This window comes from Heloderma suspectum, chromosome 3, assembly GCF_057233095.1.
Source record: "Heloderma suspectum isolate Gila_16-S chromosome 3, 16-S_ref, whole genome shotgun sequence".
Lineage (NCBI taxonomy): Eukaryota > Metazoa > Chordata > Lepidosauria > Squamata > Helodermatidae > Heloderma > Heloderma suspectum.
Genome location: NC_139460.1, coordinates 140,258,982 through 140,275,348, shown reverse-complemented (window position 1 = coordinate 140,275,348; position 16,367 = coordinate 140,258,982). Strand labels below are relative to the sequence as shown.

General features: G+C 43.3%; 1 protein-coding gene across 2 annotated transcripts in view; it reads left to right on the top strand.

Annotated features, from left to right (window-relative positions):
- Positions 1 to 15,599, top strand: part of EDNRB (endothelin receptor type B) — a 33,973-nt gene extending 18,374 nt beyond the window's left edge. For both annotated transcript variants that reach the window (XM_084844715.1, XM_084844716.1), the window contains 3 exons: positions 186 to 319; positions 2,241 to 2,349; positions 10,069 to 15,599. In XM_084844715.1, the coding sequence (XP_084700841.1) occupies positions 186 to 319; positions 2,241 to 2,349; positions 10,069 to 10,200 (375 nt within the window). In that variant the 3' untranslated portion in view covers positions 10,201 to 15,599. The remainder of the gene's footprint in view (positions 1 to 185; positions 320 to 2,240; positions 2,350 to 10,068) is intronic.
- Positions 15,600 to 16,367: the final 768 nt, after the last annotated feature.

Genomic DNA, 16,367 nt, shown 5'->3' with positions numbered 1-16,367 from the left:
CCCCTTGGCTTTTCATGGCATAATTCCGGAAGCATGAGTCAAGGGGTGTTCTGATGTATGTAGAATAAACATAATGAATCCAGAGGTTGTCAGGGGTCATTTTCAAATTGGAAAGTTCAGCTACTTTGGCTACAACCCAACGGCTTATTTTCCTGTTTTTTTCAATGGTGCTTCTTTGCTTTCAGAGACGGGAAGTGGCCAAAACGGTGTTCTGCTTAGTGCTTGTTTTTGCATTATGTTGGCTCCCTCTTCATCTCAGTAGGATATTGAAGCTCACTCTTTATGATGAACACGACCCAAATAGATGTGAATTTTTGAGGTGAGTCGGTTATCATGGAATACCACTGATACTCTCTTTTCCATTATGCTTCCCCAGGGAGTGCTGCCATGATAATTTTTTCTCCCAAAGGATCTGTTTATAATAACAAATGCAGAGCCAGTTCATGCTGCTGGTGGCCCTGTGCAGTCACCCTGAGGAGCCAACAGGGCTGCCAATGAGCTTGCAGTTCAGCCAGGAGTACACTGAATGCGAATTGCCTTCCAGTGTCCAATCCATCACAAACCATTGGGAACATAAGAACACAGGAAGACCCATGCTGGGTCAGACCAAAGACCTCTCTAGCCCAGCATTCTGTTTGCACAGTGGCCAACCAGATGCCCATGGGAAGCCCACAAGCAGGACCTGTGCGCAACAGCATTTTTCCACTCATGTGCCCCAGCAATTGGTATACAGAAGCATGCTGCCTCTGATGCTGGAGCTAATATATAGCCATCATGACTAGCAGCCTTGATCATCTTCTCCTCCATCAGTGGCTGCATGTACAACCCCAATGTGGCCCATATGGCAACCTTCCCCAACCATGTGTAGGACTACCATTACTATCATCCCCAGCCAGCTGGACCAATGGTAGAAACAGGTTGGAGGGCACCAGGTTGGGGGAGGCTGATGCATGCATATGGTGCATCCACATGTTCCCAGCCAGGGCATGAGCTGTCAGGAAGGGTTGAATGAAGCCTCCAGCTGTATGAAGCAGCCCTGAGTGAGAAGTCCTGGCTCTGCTACTCCATCTTGGGCATCATATGCCTGCCTGTGTTTGATTGTAGTTTCCCTGGTGATATCCTGCCAGTACTGTAATCACCTATCTGGAGTGTATACAAAAGCTGCACTTGAGTTAGTAGTAGTCATTATCACTATGCTACTATAATTCCTGGGTAAACACATCTAAGAACTTGAGTCTGTCTTTCCTAAAGTCCACAGTCAGAGGCTGAAGATGCTCAGGGAGCTTCTGACGTTCACAAAAGCAGTGCAATCTAGGATGGAGCCAGAAAGAAATTTCGGGGGCCTAGAAACTGATGGCAGGAAGGCACCAAACTCCTGGTTAGAAAGACTGGAAAGACTCTGTCTCCCTTTGCTCCATGTTTATTCACCACCACCACCAGATAACCTTTCTGTCATTCCTTCCATCCTTCATACCAGACTTCTTTCTTAATGCCCTGTTCTCTATCTACTATTTTCTTGATTCCCTAGTCAAGTCAGCTGATGCTATCTGGGACCTTTTCCAGATCTGATTCCTTAAAGCCTGTTCTGTTCCCAAGGAGCCTTTCCTGAATTGTGGATCCCACTGACCACTCTTTGTGAGAAACGCTGGTTACACCCTGGAGTAAAATGGCTAGTTTCTTCTAGAAAGACCCGAGAAAGGTGTTCTCCCAAATCATCTCCTTCAAGGAGATGGTGTGATTAGCAGTCTGCAGTTCGGCTTTCACAGTGAAATCAGTTCCTTCAAAACAGGTACAACAAAGGATGTTTATTTGCCAGTGAATTTGGGATTTTTAACCCAAATCACTGCTTGATAGTATTAATTGCTTGTTGGTTTGTTTCATTTGTATTCCACCTTTCCTCCCAAGGAGCCGAAGGTGGTATACATGATCCTTCTCCTCTTCTCAGTTTATATCTTACCTTTTCCACAAGGAGTTCAAGGGAACATGGTTCTCCTTCACCTCACTACCATTCTGTGAGGTGTGTTAGGCGGTGAGATAGGGACCGGCCCAGGATCACCCAATAAGTTCCATGGCTGAGCATGGGTCTCCCTGCTCCTAGTCCAAAACTCTAACCATTACAATACACTCTCTAGTAGCAATATATTGCCTAAAATATCCTAATGCTCATATTATAATAAACCCTCAGTATCTATTTTTAATAAGCAACTGCATTTATTTTCCATATCTTTTTTTCCATGCAGCTTTCTGATTGTGTTGGGCTACATTGGCATGAGCATGGCATCTCTGAATTCCTGCATTAATCCCATTGCTCTCTATTTGGTGAGCAAAAGGTTCAAGAACTGCTTCAAGGTATGACGTCTTCATTAAATGTTCATTATTAGAAATGAAGCTAGAGAGCATCAGATGAAAACTCCAGCACATCTCCCACTGTGAAGTGTTACAGAGAGGTGACTGGAACTATTTTGGAATAAAGGATTTGAAGACTGCAGATAGGCAGTCTTCCAGAGAAGAGCACACAACTGGGGCCCATCCCACCATGGACTATGGAAGGAAAAACAAAACAAAAAACTCACAGGAAAAGGAGGTGTTCCACAGACAATGATGGGAAAGATCCAAGTGTGCTTGTGGAACTCATCTGCAGCTGTGTGGCAGTGCTGGCAGCTGCAGGGGGGTGAAATTGACTCCTCCTTAATGAAAATGCCCAAAACACAATGAACATTGAAGCCATTTCTTTGTCAGGATGAAGAATTGCTCATTTCATAGTCCACAGGACAGCCCAGCAGGCTTCAGTGTATGTTTTACAGTTCACAGCACATTGTCCACCATGTAGAAATAGCATGATGAAGCATGGAATATATCCAACTTTTGTGTCACTGGGTGGAATTCACATGGGTGTTCTTATGATTCCTATTCTAAAATGCAGCATTTGGCATAAGGATTGAATGGCTTCTGGTTCACTTAAGTCAATGGGAAAGTGTTTGAACTGCCCAAGCGTGGAACCCTGGAATTATCATTCTGTGAGTCCTAAAAACCTCTTGCCTTATCACGCAAGTGGGGCCACACCACATAGGCCCTGCCCCAACATCACGTGTATGGCATAGACCCTCCTGGCATCCGCACGTGTGGTGCAAATGTCTGCTGAAGGAAGGCCTATGTGTGTAGACCAGGGGGTGGGGAACCAAAAGTGATTTTGCCCAGGGCCAAATCCAGCCCTCCTGGGGTCCCAATCTGGCCCTCCTGGGGTTCCCCATATGGCCACACCCCCTTCCCCTGGCCCCACCCCTTTCCCATCACCACCTATTGTTTGGTGGTTTTCCAGCTTTTGTAATGTTTCTTCCCCATTCTAAAAGGTTGAAATGCCTCTTCTGAGTCTTAGTTCCTGGGAGCAAGTGCTTTAAGCTACAATGCGCTGGTATTTTTTGTATTTTTAGTCCCACCCTTTTGCCCTCAGCCCTGCCCACCACTGGAATGTGGACCCCGAGAACGTCTCCAAAATTGAATTTTGCCCTCGGTCTAAAAGACTTTCCCCACTCCTGGCAAAGAGCTATGGGCATGCTGGCCTCCATGCAAGCTGGAGTTCCAATAATGCATAGGCCTTCGTTCTGCATATGGTATGAATGCCAAGGGACCCTGCGCACACAGTATCATGGGGTGGGGCTATGTGGCGCAGACCCACTCCCCACTTGCAAGGTAAGAGGGTTTTGGGACACCCGAATAGGGCTCTAGGGTTCTTTGAAAGAAGCCAAGGAGTTAAGCAACTTTCTTAACATTATAGGCTCTATAGAAAGAAGAACAAGTGAAAATAATCTAGATTTGATTGATTTCTCTTATGCGGTGTCCGAAGTCTTACCTTGCTGTTTAACAAAATCATGTGGTAGAGTCCTTCACAGACCAAACCACTTCAAACTGTAGAGGGGGTGAGCGAAGTCACATTTTTTAATGTTTCTGCATATGAAAAAAAATCCACCTTCTACATTAAGAACTGTCATCACGGGAAGAGATCTAAGCTAGAAGTTTCTTATTCCCTTTATTACAGGAAATGCCTGTTTACTCCTGCCCTCTGCCTCCTGTATTTTAACCTGTTACTTATCCCATGACTGCTGAATTCATTCAGTGGTCTTTTTTAATGAGGGAATTCTTCAAACGTTTTTTGAAAGTGCAAATATATACTGTCTACCACAGGGATACGCAACATGATGCCTGCAGGCACTAATGTGCCCCCAGACACCTTTCTTGGCACCCACTTTCATACTTAAAAAAAATTAAAACACTTTTTCTTACCAGCAGCTGAGATTGCTGTGATATAGGTTTCTGTTGGTGCTGAAAACTGTAGTTCAAATGAGTTGTTCAGTGTGTTGGGGCTCAGACCTCATCTCTGCCTTGTACTCAGTCTTTTGGGCAGGTTTCTTGGCCTTTGCCACAGCTCCAGTGGCAGTCACTTTGTGGTGGTGACCAGGACTATTTCTCAAATTGCCAAATGTGCCCATGGCCCCAAATGGTTGCCTACCCCTGGTTGACCAGGTCTCCCCTATCCATGTGGCTCTTGAGGCTCTCAGATTTAATTTGGTGAGACAGGACTTCCATTCTCAGAAATTATTCTCATTCTTCCTCAACAAGATTTGTTCCCCTGTATGCTTAACAACATTATCTTTAATAAAGCGCTTTCCCCCAATTTAACCCAATCGGATGTTAAGCTAACTGCCCTGTAATTTTCTGGCCTTCCTGCTCCCTGGATCCCTTTTGTAAAATTGACTTTACATTGGCCACTTTCCAGTCTTCTGGCATGGAGGCCAATTTGAGTTGCAAGACGCACATTTTTGTTAAAAGTTCAGCAGTTCCACATTTGAGTTCTGTCAGGAACTCTTAGTGGATGCAGTTCAGATATGGTGACTTGTTAATGTTTAATTCATTGATAAGCACCAGTATTTCATCTCTTGCCACCACTCTCTTCGGACACCCTCCTTTAAAAAAATGGTTCAGGTGTGAGTATCTGTCCTGCATCTTCCACAGTTAAGGCAGGTACAAAAGAATTCATTCAGCTTCTCTAATCTCTCTGTCTTCCATTGTCATCTTATGATCTAGCTGGCCAGTTTCCTTCTTATGACACTTTTAAAGACATGTATATTGTTGGTCGTAACCTTCTTAGCTTCTCAGATTCTCATTTTGTTTACCTTATCAACTTACATTAGTTCTGCCGGAGTTTGTGCTCCCTTTTTTTTATTAATCCTTATTTGGGCACGACTTCTGTTTTTTGAGCAAAGCCATCTTTCCTTCTATAGCTTCCTTTGACTGCTTCTTAACCATGCTGGCATCCTTTTGCATGTGATGCTACCTTGATGCATTCTAGCAGAAATAAAATAAATAACCTGCAATCATTTTGTTCTGCCTTACAGCTTCCTTTTAATTAGGTAGCAACACAGCAGAATAAAACACACCACCCGAGGTGCTTGAACTATTGTTTTAATAGTTTGGGGAAAGAAAGAAAAAAGATCTTTAGTTGGCTCCAAAATGACATCAGTTTCCCTGGGGAATCACATCCTCTCTCTGGTCATCCCCCACCTTACATCTGAGAATGGCAGCATTAGGAGAAGAGCCTCTGATGACAATTGCAGTAGTCAGGAAGGCTGATAGCAGGAGAACATGGTCCAGCACCTGTCTGGACCTCAAGCCATGTAGGACTTTGAAGGACAACGCTGGCCCTTTGAACTGAGCTCAGAAATTAACCTGGAGCCAATGAAGGTGTTTCAGCACAGTCAAGATATGATCCTGCTGCTCAGTTCCAGTTAGCAGCTGTATTTTGGACTAACGGTAGCTTCCACACTATTTTCAAAGGCAGCCCCGTATACAGTGCATTGCAGCAGTCCATCCTGGAGGTTGCCAAAGCATACCTAACCATGGCCAGGCTATGTCTGTCCAAAAGGGACCACAATTGGCAGAACATATTGACAATGTTAGACTTCTTTTCAACTTTCCATTTACATATATGTTGAATTTAATAGTTTAATAGCTTGAATCTCGCACCAAGTCCTGGGCACTCACCTCCCCTGTAAATGATTCCATGATCTACTGTTAAACCCATCCCTTAATAACACAGTCTCATCCACGCATTGAAACAGTTCAGTTCTGCTTATCTTGTTGGCCCTGCACATGGAACAGGTAGCACCACCCTAGCAGGGACCATCCAACCTAGGAGTTGCATCCAACTTTGTCTAACCTAAAAAGTCCCATTCATGTCAATGGGTTTACTCTAAGTAGGATTTACATTGGATGCAACCCTAGGATTTCAGCTTCCTTCCAGTAACCCACATTTTTCTTCCAGGACTGCATGGCTCCATTTTCCAATGTTGATGGTGCCAATGTGCACCACGACTATTGACTCTGCCCCCAGTAAATCCACATGACATGTGATGGCTACAACTTTTGCATCAGGCAGGCAAGTCAACCATGAGATCAACAAGGACATCACAAACCCATCTCAGTATTCCTACTGATCAAATCTTCCACTACCAAGCCCCTACCCACCTGCTCTGGAGGCATGTCCTTGGCATGAGAGGATCCTTTCTAAAGGACTGTTTCCCTCTTTCCCTGAAATCCTCGTTCTCCCTGGCAGCAGATAAGGGAAGTGGGGCATCTCCACCACATCCCTAAAGGACTCATATACATACCTCTCTTGCTTGGTTCAGCTTCTTCAGACCTTGGCCTCTAGGGAGAGGACTTGCTCTTTGACAATCAGGAGCTTCATTACACATCCACAGTATCTGTTTGGTAGGCAAACGTGTGACTGGATAGCTCCCACACTCCTGCTGGCTTCCTAGCTTCATAAATGCTTTTGTCGTTAAGGCTGGTTTATAAGAAAAGCTAGGTTTTTATCAAGAATCAGGGAGCTGGCTTGTAGCTTGCTATGAATGAAGGGGAGAGTTTACTACCCTGACCACCTCATCCTGTTGCTAAACACCTGCAGGTGCTTAACTCACCTGTTTGCTTTCCATTTTTCTTGTTACCTTGCTGCTGGAGCTAATGCTGGACCTCCTTGCAGGGCAGCCTTAAATTTACCCCATCCCTGGCTTGCTTCCTCCAGTTTCTGTAGAGCATGCAGAAGCTACAATTGGTGAAAAATGGAGCCATTAGGCTGCAAGCTGGTGCACGGTATCGGGGCCATATTACACCTATCTTGAAAGACCTACACTGGTTGCCAATACTTTCCACGCTCAAGTCAAGGTGTTGGTCTGAACCCTTAAAGCCTTAAATGAGTTAGGACCAGGCTATCTGCAGGACTGCCTTTCTCATTAAGAACTTTCTTGGTTATTAAAATCTGCAAGAGGACACCATTACCGGCAGCGGCCTGTTTCTCGGGCACATGTGAAAGGGCTTTCGTTTTTCCCAAACTGTGGAAAGCGCTCCCTCAAGAACTACAACTGGCTCCCAACCTCTTGGCTTTTAGAAAAGATGTGAAGATGCATCTTTTTAACCCAGACTTTTAAATTATGTAGTAGTTTTAATGTTCTAATGTTTTACTGTTTTTAATGTTCTTGTTTTTATAGTTTTAAAGTTTTATTGTTTTAAATTGCTGTGTACCGCTTCAATGGCTTTTTAACAGATAAGGCAGTATACAGAAGTTAATAATAAATAAATAATAGATGGCCAGTTAGGGTCGGAAAGCCCAATTATAACAAAGGTGTGTGACTCAACTGCTATGGGTACTCTTTGCTCATGCCAGATTTTTTCACCCCACTTCCACCCTTGGATTCTCGTCTTCCACATCCAGCTCTCACACTCACTTGAGTTCTCCCTTCAGAGTCTCTCTCTCTCTCTCTTTCTAAAAGGATGAGGTGAGAGTGTGTGATAATGCATAGTTCACCTAGCGTCATCCCTTAGCTGGAGCCTGCCCTATATGTTACACTAGGGATGGGTGAACATGCCATGTTCAAGCTCGCTGAGATTCTCTGCACGTGAGCGTCTTTTCTCTTTTCAGTCAGGAAAAATGTGCATCCCCACCCCATAGGCTAAAGTGTGAAAATGCTGGTTGGGGGGAATTTGTGCTAATGTGCATTTTTGGAAGTGCGCATTTGTGCAAGTGCACACTTCTGAATGTGAGCACAAATTCAGGAAATTGTGAACATTTCCCAAGAAGTATGTTCTTGCATTCAGAATTCTGAACAGGACATATTCGCATGATTTGTGAACAGGAACAAAAATTCTCATATATCCCTATATTACATAGCTTCATTCTCCTTAACGCATATGCTGTTCCTGCTGTGAATTCACCTACAGAAGACAATGTGATATGATATTTTGTCCCTCAGCATCCTGAAACTAACCCTTATTCATTTTCCATATATACCCGCTTTTTCCTCCACAAATGGTAGACCCAGTTTTTAATTCTTCCTTCTTCTGTTTCTTTCTTCATCTGCACAGGTGCAGCTATCTGAGCCCCATTATGTTTGCTGTAGGGTCATAACGTAAATGTTAGGGTGAGATGTAGCCAGGCTCTGAGATCATAAAGTAGCCATGATCTGCCAACAGTTCTGCTAAAAGACATTGGCACATGAAATGGTCAAGGCATCTAGGTGAATCAGCACATGGCGCAAAGTGACTATAAATAAAGGGACAGGGCGTCAGGAAGAGGAACAGTAAACGATCCTGTCTCTGAAGGATTGGTACCTCCTTTTTCATGAGATACACACTTTTGAGGGAGAGTCCAGCAAGTAGATAATGTCAATTGTGCTCCTTCCTTGTCCAGTTTTACATAGCTGATCCTGAAAAAAAACTGCAGGGCTGGATGCATCTCTAAAAGGTCCATGTGGTAAGGAGTCATGGCTGGGGTCTTCAGTGTGGTGTCTGCAAGCACCAGTGTGCCCACAGACACCTCTTAGTGCCTGCCAGGCTCCCTGCCCTTGTTGTGTCTATGCTGTGTGTGTATTTTGCCTGATATATGTGTGTATATGTACATTAGCTTGTTTGTTTGGGCATAGTGTACGTTGCACCTGATTTTTGTATATATGTGGTGTCTGCGTCACCTGTTTTTTGTGTGTGATATGATGTGTATCACCAGTTTGTGAAAACTGAGAAATGGATATTTTGTTGTGCTTTGTGGGGACAAATATGTGAACTGGTGTTTGGGGCTCAGACCCCTTGTACTCAGTACTCATTTGCCTTGTAACTCGGTTTCTTGGCCTGGTTACTTGTCTCTGAGCCATATTTGTTTGCCTTTTGTGAAATGGGTGTTGGAGCAGAAAACTATGGGTTCGAAAGAATGATTTTGTGACCCCCCAACCCCTCTGCTTTGTACTTAGGTTCTTGGCCAGGTTACTTTTCTTATAGTAACCAGTTTGCCTTCTGGGAAATGAATATATTTGTGACCAGCCATGCCCAACACACCATCCCTGAGCTTAGGCAAGCAGTGGGCTTGTGAGGAGCTGTGGTTGGCCCTTGGATCCCTGGGAACTGTCAACCAAAGGGTAACTGATTAGAGCCCTGTTCAGGCATTCTTTATTTGTGTTATTTCTACATGCAAGGAGGGGAAGTGGGGATGAGCCCTAATTTTCCAGGCTTCTAAATTGCGCGGAGAGCCTCCATGGATGGAGGAAGCTTCCCTCTATGGACAGCCACCCTCTAAGCATGGAGAGCAATGAGGACCAGGCAGAGCTAGCACACTCACCCCCACCCTCCTTCCTCATGTGTAAAGGTTACATACATTAAGAATGCCTGAATAGGGCTTAGTAGGAGGGGACTACCAACTCAGGAATTCACATTTTAAAAGTTGGGAAAAGAGGATTCAGGGAGGAATATCACTCACACAGACACCCAAGCAATTGGCCATGGATCTTCAGTAGGTCCACTTTGCACTTTAAGATGGACTGCAACTCCCATCATTCCCAGCCAGCTTGTCCAAGACATCCGGAGGGCACAAGGTTGGGGAAGGCTGGGTTAAACCAAGGACTTCTTCATTGTAATAAAAGGGGAAATGGTGATAGATCATGTGTCTCAAATAAGTAGTAGCAGTTCTTTGTTTGAGAGTGTTGCACCAAGCAGTCTTGCTAATGGGGATTCTCTTATCTCTTTCAACAGTCGTGTCTGTGTTGCTGGTGTCAGTCCAAAGATATGCTATCCCTGGAAGAGAAACAGTCCTGCTTAAAGTTCAGAGCCAACGATCACGGATATGACAATTTCCGCTCCAGTAACAAGTACAGCTCATCTTAAGCAAGAGCGTTTACGCCCAGCTCTTGTGTCATCTTGCATGGAGTGGGAGATGAGGACTGTTATTATAGACAGCGGATTTGGGGGGATGGGGAGTGGGGGGGGCAAGCAAGTTTGGGGTTTGCAGAGAAACCATGAAGCCTCAATTTACGGTCTGTACCAATTATAATTATGCATGGTGCCTGTAACTGTTTGAACGCATGACGATCACCTGGAGAAGCAAACAAAAAGAACCCCTTGTGAAAGCACTTAAACTCTTCAGAGTGAGCACTTCCAGATCATCCCTGAAATCCCATAAATGAAATAACTGTGTATTCATTGAAGTAGACCTGGGAGCCTGAGTAATAATTCTAAGTATATAGTATACCCTGACAGTTCTTGGGACAAAGCCAGCTTTGTCTATAAATCACTATAACTTCTTTTTTTGTAAAATACACAGGCGTGTGTATTTGTGTGTGTGTGTGCGCGTGCATGCATGTCTCTCTCTCTCTCTCTCTCTCTCTCTCTCTCTCTCTATATATATATATATATATATATATATACATACACACACACACACACAAACCCCCATATCAAATGTGCATTTTTATATCATGGTGCATCAAGTATGTTGCATCATGTCACAGATGAACTAAATACCTTTACTTGACCTGCATAGCTGGGAACAAACATTATAAGGGTGCAGTCAGACTTGAACAAATTCGTTCTTATTTGCCGATAGGTGAGCAAATACAAATGTAGCATCAGGGTGGAGCAACAGCAGCAGCAGGGGAAAGTAATACAAAATTATTTTTTTAAATGCCAGCAGAGTCCTTAAGCCATGTGCGTGTGAGTCATTAGTAGAAACTCAGCTATCTTTCTCTGAATGGAGATTATGACTAAAACCAAAAACCAATTTCTCATCAAAGGAGCAGAACATTTGGCCCACAAAGCTGAATGAAGTCCACCCGGCAGGCAGCAAATGCCAGAGGCTTATTGGGGACCCTGGTGAGCCACTTTACATAAACCAGGGGTGTTGAACCTCTTTCAGCCTGAGGGGCAAATTCCATTTCAGAAATGCCCTCAGGGGCTGGATTCCAGTGGTGGAGGGGCCGAAGGCCAAAGGGACAGGGCTCAACATGCCAGCATATTTTAGCTTAAAGTTGTAACTGCCAGTAAGTAAGCCATAGGAGAGGCATTTCATCTTTGGCGTGGCAGAGGGGGCCCTGAGGCAGGCCGGATGGAGGCCCTGGGCCTGAGGCTCTGCCCCCCTGACATAAACAGCGGGCTATGTTTGGCATGAGTCATAGGTTGGGAAAACCTGCATTTGTTTGAGGTGAGGATAGAAGATAGGAGAACATACAGCAGTGGAGCGCAATGCATCTTTGGACACAGATTTTTCTTTCCATAGGGAAAAATAAATATTCACCAGCTGTGCCTGAGAAATAACAGTATTCAAGCAGGGATGGCTTAACTGCTTGTATACCGCTTGCATCTGCCCCCTTCCTCCTCAAGATGCTTTATTTTACCCCAAACACCTCAAGGGCCAGCGCAGCATTTCATTGGCCCCATCTTGAGAAAGCCACATCCTCCCACTTGCAGCAACAACCTCTGCCTGAAGCTGGATTACCGAGACATCACCCACTACTATGCTGGAGCTCTTCAAAAGGAGCAAACAGCCCTTTGGGATGCTACCATATTTGTCCCTCACTGTGAAAATGTGTGTGGGGTTGGTGGAGGGGAGGTAGTACCTATGGAAAAGCTCAGAAGCAGGAGAGGTAGCCGAATAAGCTTGGGGTGGGGTGGGCCTTCAAGACCCTGCCTACCTCTTTGCCCCTCCCAGAGCTGGCAAAACCAGCCTAAATTATGCAAAATAGTAAACATTGCAGAATAAATTATGTTGATTTTCATAATTTCAGCAAGTCACCAAATTTAGCTTCTTCTCTTTCTCCCCTCCCAGTAGAATTTGGATTGCCTGGGTGTAAGATTTTTTTTCTTTTTCCAGGGTGTAATACACCACCTCCCAGATTTCTGATGTTTGCCAACCCTGGCGTAGGTAAGAGTATAGCTCTTCTTCAGAGGGTGCTTCCAGACAGAGGGCTCCTAGTGCCAACACTCAAAAGGCATTGTGCAGCCATTCTATCTTTTTTCCCCCTTGGATCTTTTTCTGGTAAGGAAAAAGATTAAAGAAGTGGTGGAAAAACCTGGGAGGGTGACAAATGGAAAACAACAATGTCACGACCTACTATAAAATTCCGTGAATGATGCAGTGCAATTGCACAGTCAAACCCTCGTCTTGAAGCACCCTCTGTGATGCTTTCTACATGTGGCAAGAAGTCACTGTGGCTATTGCTTGGCAGAGAAAGTGCCCATCTGTTCACAAAGCTCTAGCTACCACAGGAGACCATTGGCGTTGTATGCATCCAAAGAATGATGGATCCCACCCTTGACTTTGACTGCTATTCTAAGGAGCATTTAGTTCTCCTTTTGTAAATACTCCAGTTGAGACATAACTAAACCTAGAGTAGTAAGTAATAAAATATGGGCAGGCCCCAGTATTAATGAGAGAAAGAGGAGCATGTGCTTATAATAAACACGATGTGCATTGCCAGGAGCAGGTCACATTCTTGTGTGTGCAACAGAGATAGAAGATTTCTTTGTTACTTAATATAGACAAAATTACCAATACTAAAAACTATTAACATTGTTCTGAGTTACACAGGATCAGAGCTGGAAAGGCTATATTTGATCCTCAAGGCCACGCAGTCCCTTACACTGCAGCAGGATCCACTATCATGAAAGCATCCCTGGCTGGCCCTACCATGAGGTACAAGCACCCCGGTAGCAGATTTTAGGCGATATTAAAGGATGGCAAATTGCCAGAATATTATTACTTTACCGTGGAGGAAGGAGTGCAGCAATTGCGTCTCGGTCACCAAATGGCTTGGACTGCTAAAGTGCCTTTAAAATTCTGAGATTGGTTTCAGGGGAGCTGTGCCAATTTATAACTGTTGGGAACATCATTTAGGGTGCAATTCCTGTACCCACATACTAGTGAGTAAGCCTCCATTGATCATGGAAGCTGTTCCTCATGGCTTTCATCCTGTGTTTTACCATGCATGGTGTGAGGGTTACACCATTATACCACTGCTGCCCACATTGCTTTGTGTTCGTAATGCCACCTATTGTAGCATTAAATAAAACTATGATGAAATAATTCTGGGTTGTTTTCTGTCATTCTCTGAAAACAACAGTTAGGATGAAAAACAACTGTGTAAGGAATGCAATGACTTGTCGTCCCAGATCTTAATAGATTGAATGATATCACTGATTAATATGCAGTACACATTTTATTTACCCTCAAAAATGGCAAACTAAAATCTCTGGGTGAATGCCCTAGATGTCATTTGAATGACCATCATTCATGTTCTTGGAGAACTGCATGTACGCGCACACTGCTTTCACATTAATATTATCATGCTATTTGGCAGTTAGTGATTTGACTGAGATGAAAAGTATGAATGCTGGCAGTGCTGATCACTGACAGTAGATAAGCATTTTTATGCTACAATCCTATACTCGCTTACCTGGCTGTAAGCCCTATTGAACTCAATGGGACATACCTCTGAGTAGACACACACGATTGCACTATTCACCTCTGAAGTCAATTTGAAAATAAATTGTCAAATTAAATCTGCTTAGTATTACTGCTATGTTTTATAGCATTACAGTACTGTATGTATATGATATTTGTAATTCTATTTAAAATGTTGTTTTTATATGGGGGTATTTTTCCCCTTGATGGGTTGATTGTTACATAGAGAACTCTTAAGACTGTTTCACACCTTACTAAATTCCTCTGCAGAAAGCATCTTGTGTAGATCCTAAAATGTGACAATGTAATGCTTGGGTTTTTAACAAATTGCCTTCTGTGTGGGAATTTGGTCATATGTGAAGTATATCTTAGCCAAGCATATATTACAGACACAGAGCACATATGTTCCCTGATTTTGAGACAATTGTGCATACTAAATATATAATTCTCACATTTTTTCAAGTATTTTTTAAGAATAGGAATCTTTCCACAAACTGGAAACAATAGCCAACAATTCAGCCAAACAATAATGTAAGCCAATTTGGGTTGCCAGTGTTTTTGCTTTTCCATGGTCTTGTGCCTTTAAGAGCAGCATCACCTGCAGACATTAGCAAGTGGTGATGTTTATCTCCATGCTGCCAAAAGCTCTGCTGTGAATTCCTGCACATCAAACTGCTGATCAAGGCAACTGTCCGGGATGTTGTTTTTTCCTGGTCAGTTGGCAACCCTAATGCTGACAGGGAGGGGAGCAATAAGGCAAGCCTAGAAGTAAGCTTTAAAAACCAACAACACATAGCTATAATAAATAACTACCTCTACACCTGTTACATCCATACAGATATTTTCTGAACTGATGCAAAAATAAGGTAACTTTGGAGATGAATACATAGTCAAAAAGAGGCCCCTGTCTTTTTAACTTGGCGCTATTTTGATGTCCTGACTTTGGATTCAGAGTTCTGACAGAACCATTGGACCTCTCTGTGCTTATTTTACATACTTCAGTTGAAGAGTCTCAGACTACTTTTTGCATTCCTTTGCCATTTGACCCAATGTATATCTAAACTTGCCAAATGAGTATAATCCTTCAATGGACAATAATGTCTAGTCCACAAAATTTCATGCCCTAAGAATTGTGTCAGTCTTTAAGGCAGCCTTCCCCAACTTGGCACCCTCCAGATATATTGGACTGCAAGTCCCATAATTCCCAGGCACCATGGCCATGCTGGCTGGGAATTATGGGATTTGCATACCAACACATCTGGAGGGCGGCAGGTTGGGGAAGGCTGGTTTAAGGTGCCGCACGACTGCTGGCTTTGCTGCAACAGACTAACACGGCTACCCCTCTGGACACCGTCAAACGTTGAGAGTTTCTCCTGTGTTGGGTTGTGGCCTACACACTTAACCCAACAAACATCGGTCACATACGTAGTGTTGTGTAAAGTGCAAAACAGCTTTAATTCAAAGCGTATCTCGATGTTGATTTCATCTGTCCAACAGACACAGAAGGGCTCAAAGTGTACTCCACAGCATGGTTCTTGGTCTGAAATCAAACCACATTTCTTCCTCTCAGCTGAGTGGGGTACATTCATGGATTGATTTGTACTGCTTCTCTTAACAGTTTTAACATCAATTTACAGCTTGTATCCCGGCAAGTGAATCAGAAAAGGCAAATTAGGCTGTTTGTTGTAGCAAATCCCTTTTTTATGATAGTTTTATAAACATTTAAATAATTGCGTATTTTTGCTTTTTATGGTTACTTAAAAAATAACTGTTAGTGTTATCACAATGTAAGCAAATTGATTTCTCAATAAAGATGTTTGTAAATTGTTTCTTTTACTAAAGAATCTGTAGTGGTTCCCCACACAGACACATATCACTTGTACAGCAGTTTCATCCTGCAAGTGGTATCTTGAAGAATTCACTGTAATAAGCAATGTTATATATTACTGAAATAATGGATATAAAGTATTTTTAACACTTAAAATGTGCTTTATAAATTAAAAGATTTATTATTTGGGCTGCAAGCTTTATTGGCTTAATCTGTAGATTCATCAATTAAACCTTTAGTTGATTGATTGGTAGGGGCCAATTTTAATTGGTGAGGGGATTTTTTAATTGGAGGCTTGACATTAAGGGCACACTTTATTTTTCTGAGACTGTTTTGATTCCGGCATGTTACTATAATAGGGAATATTAATTATGCTCTTTCCTTCCAACATTGAATGGTATCGAGTTTCTGGTAATATGCAAGTGTATTTAAATACACCCAATTGGTGAATCGGTTAAAATACACAACTAAGGTTGCAATCCTTTCCTGGAAGTAAGCCCCATTGAACTCAATGGGACATAGTTCTGAGTATGATGACATTCACTCCAATGCCCATCCCCACCCGGAAGTATGTTCTGTGAAGCAATTTTTACTGGCGCAGAGCACTTGCTCATGGAGCCCAGCATGGACCAAAGCACAGCAAAGCGGATTCCTCTTTAAAAAATCCAGTACTCCTCCATTTGCTTTTCCTTCCATTGTCATGGAGACACGGTTCCAGTCCAACAATCCTTTCAGTTTTACTGTGATGTTAAAAAATAACCATTTCTT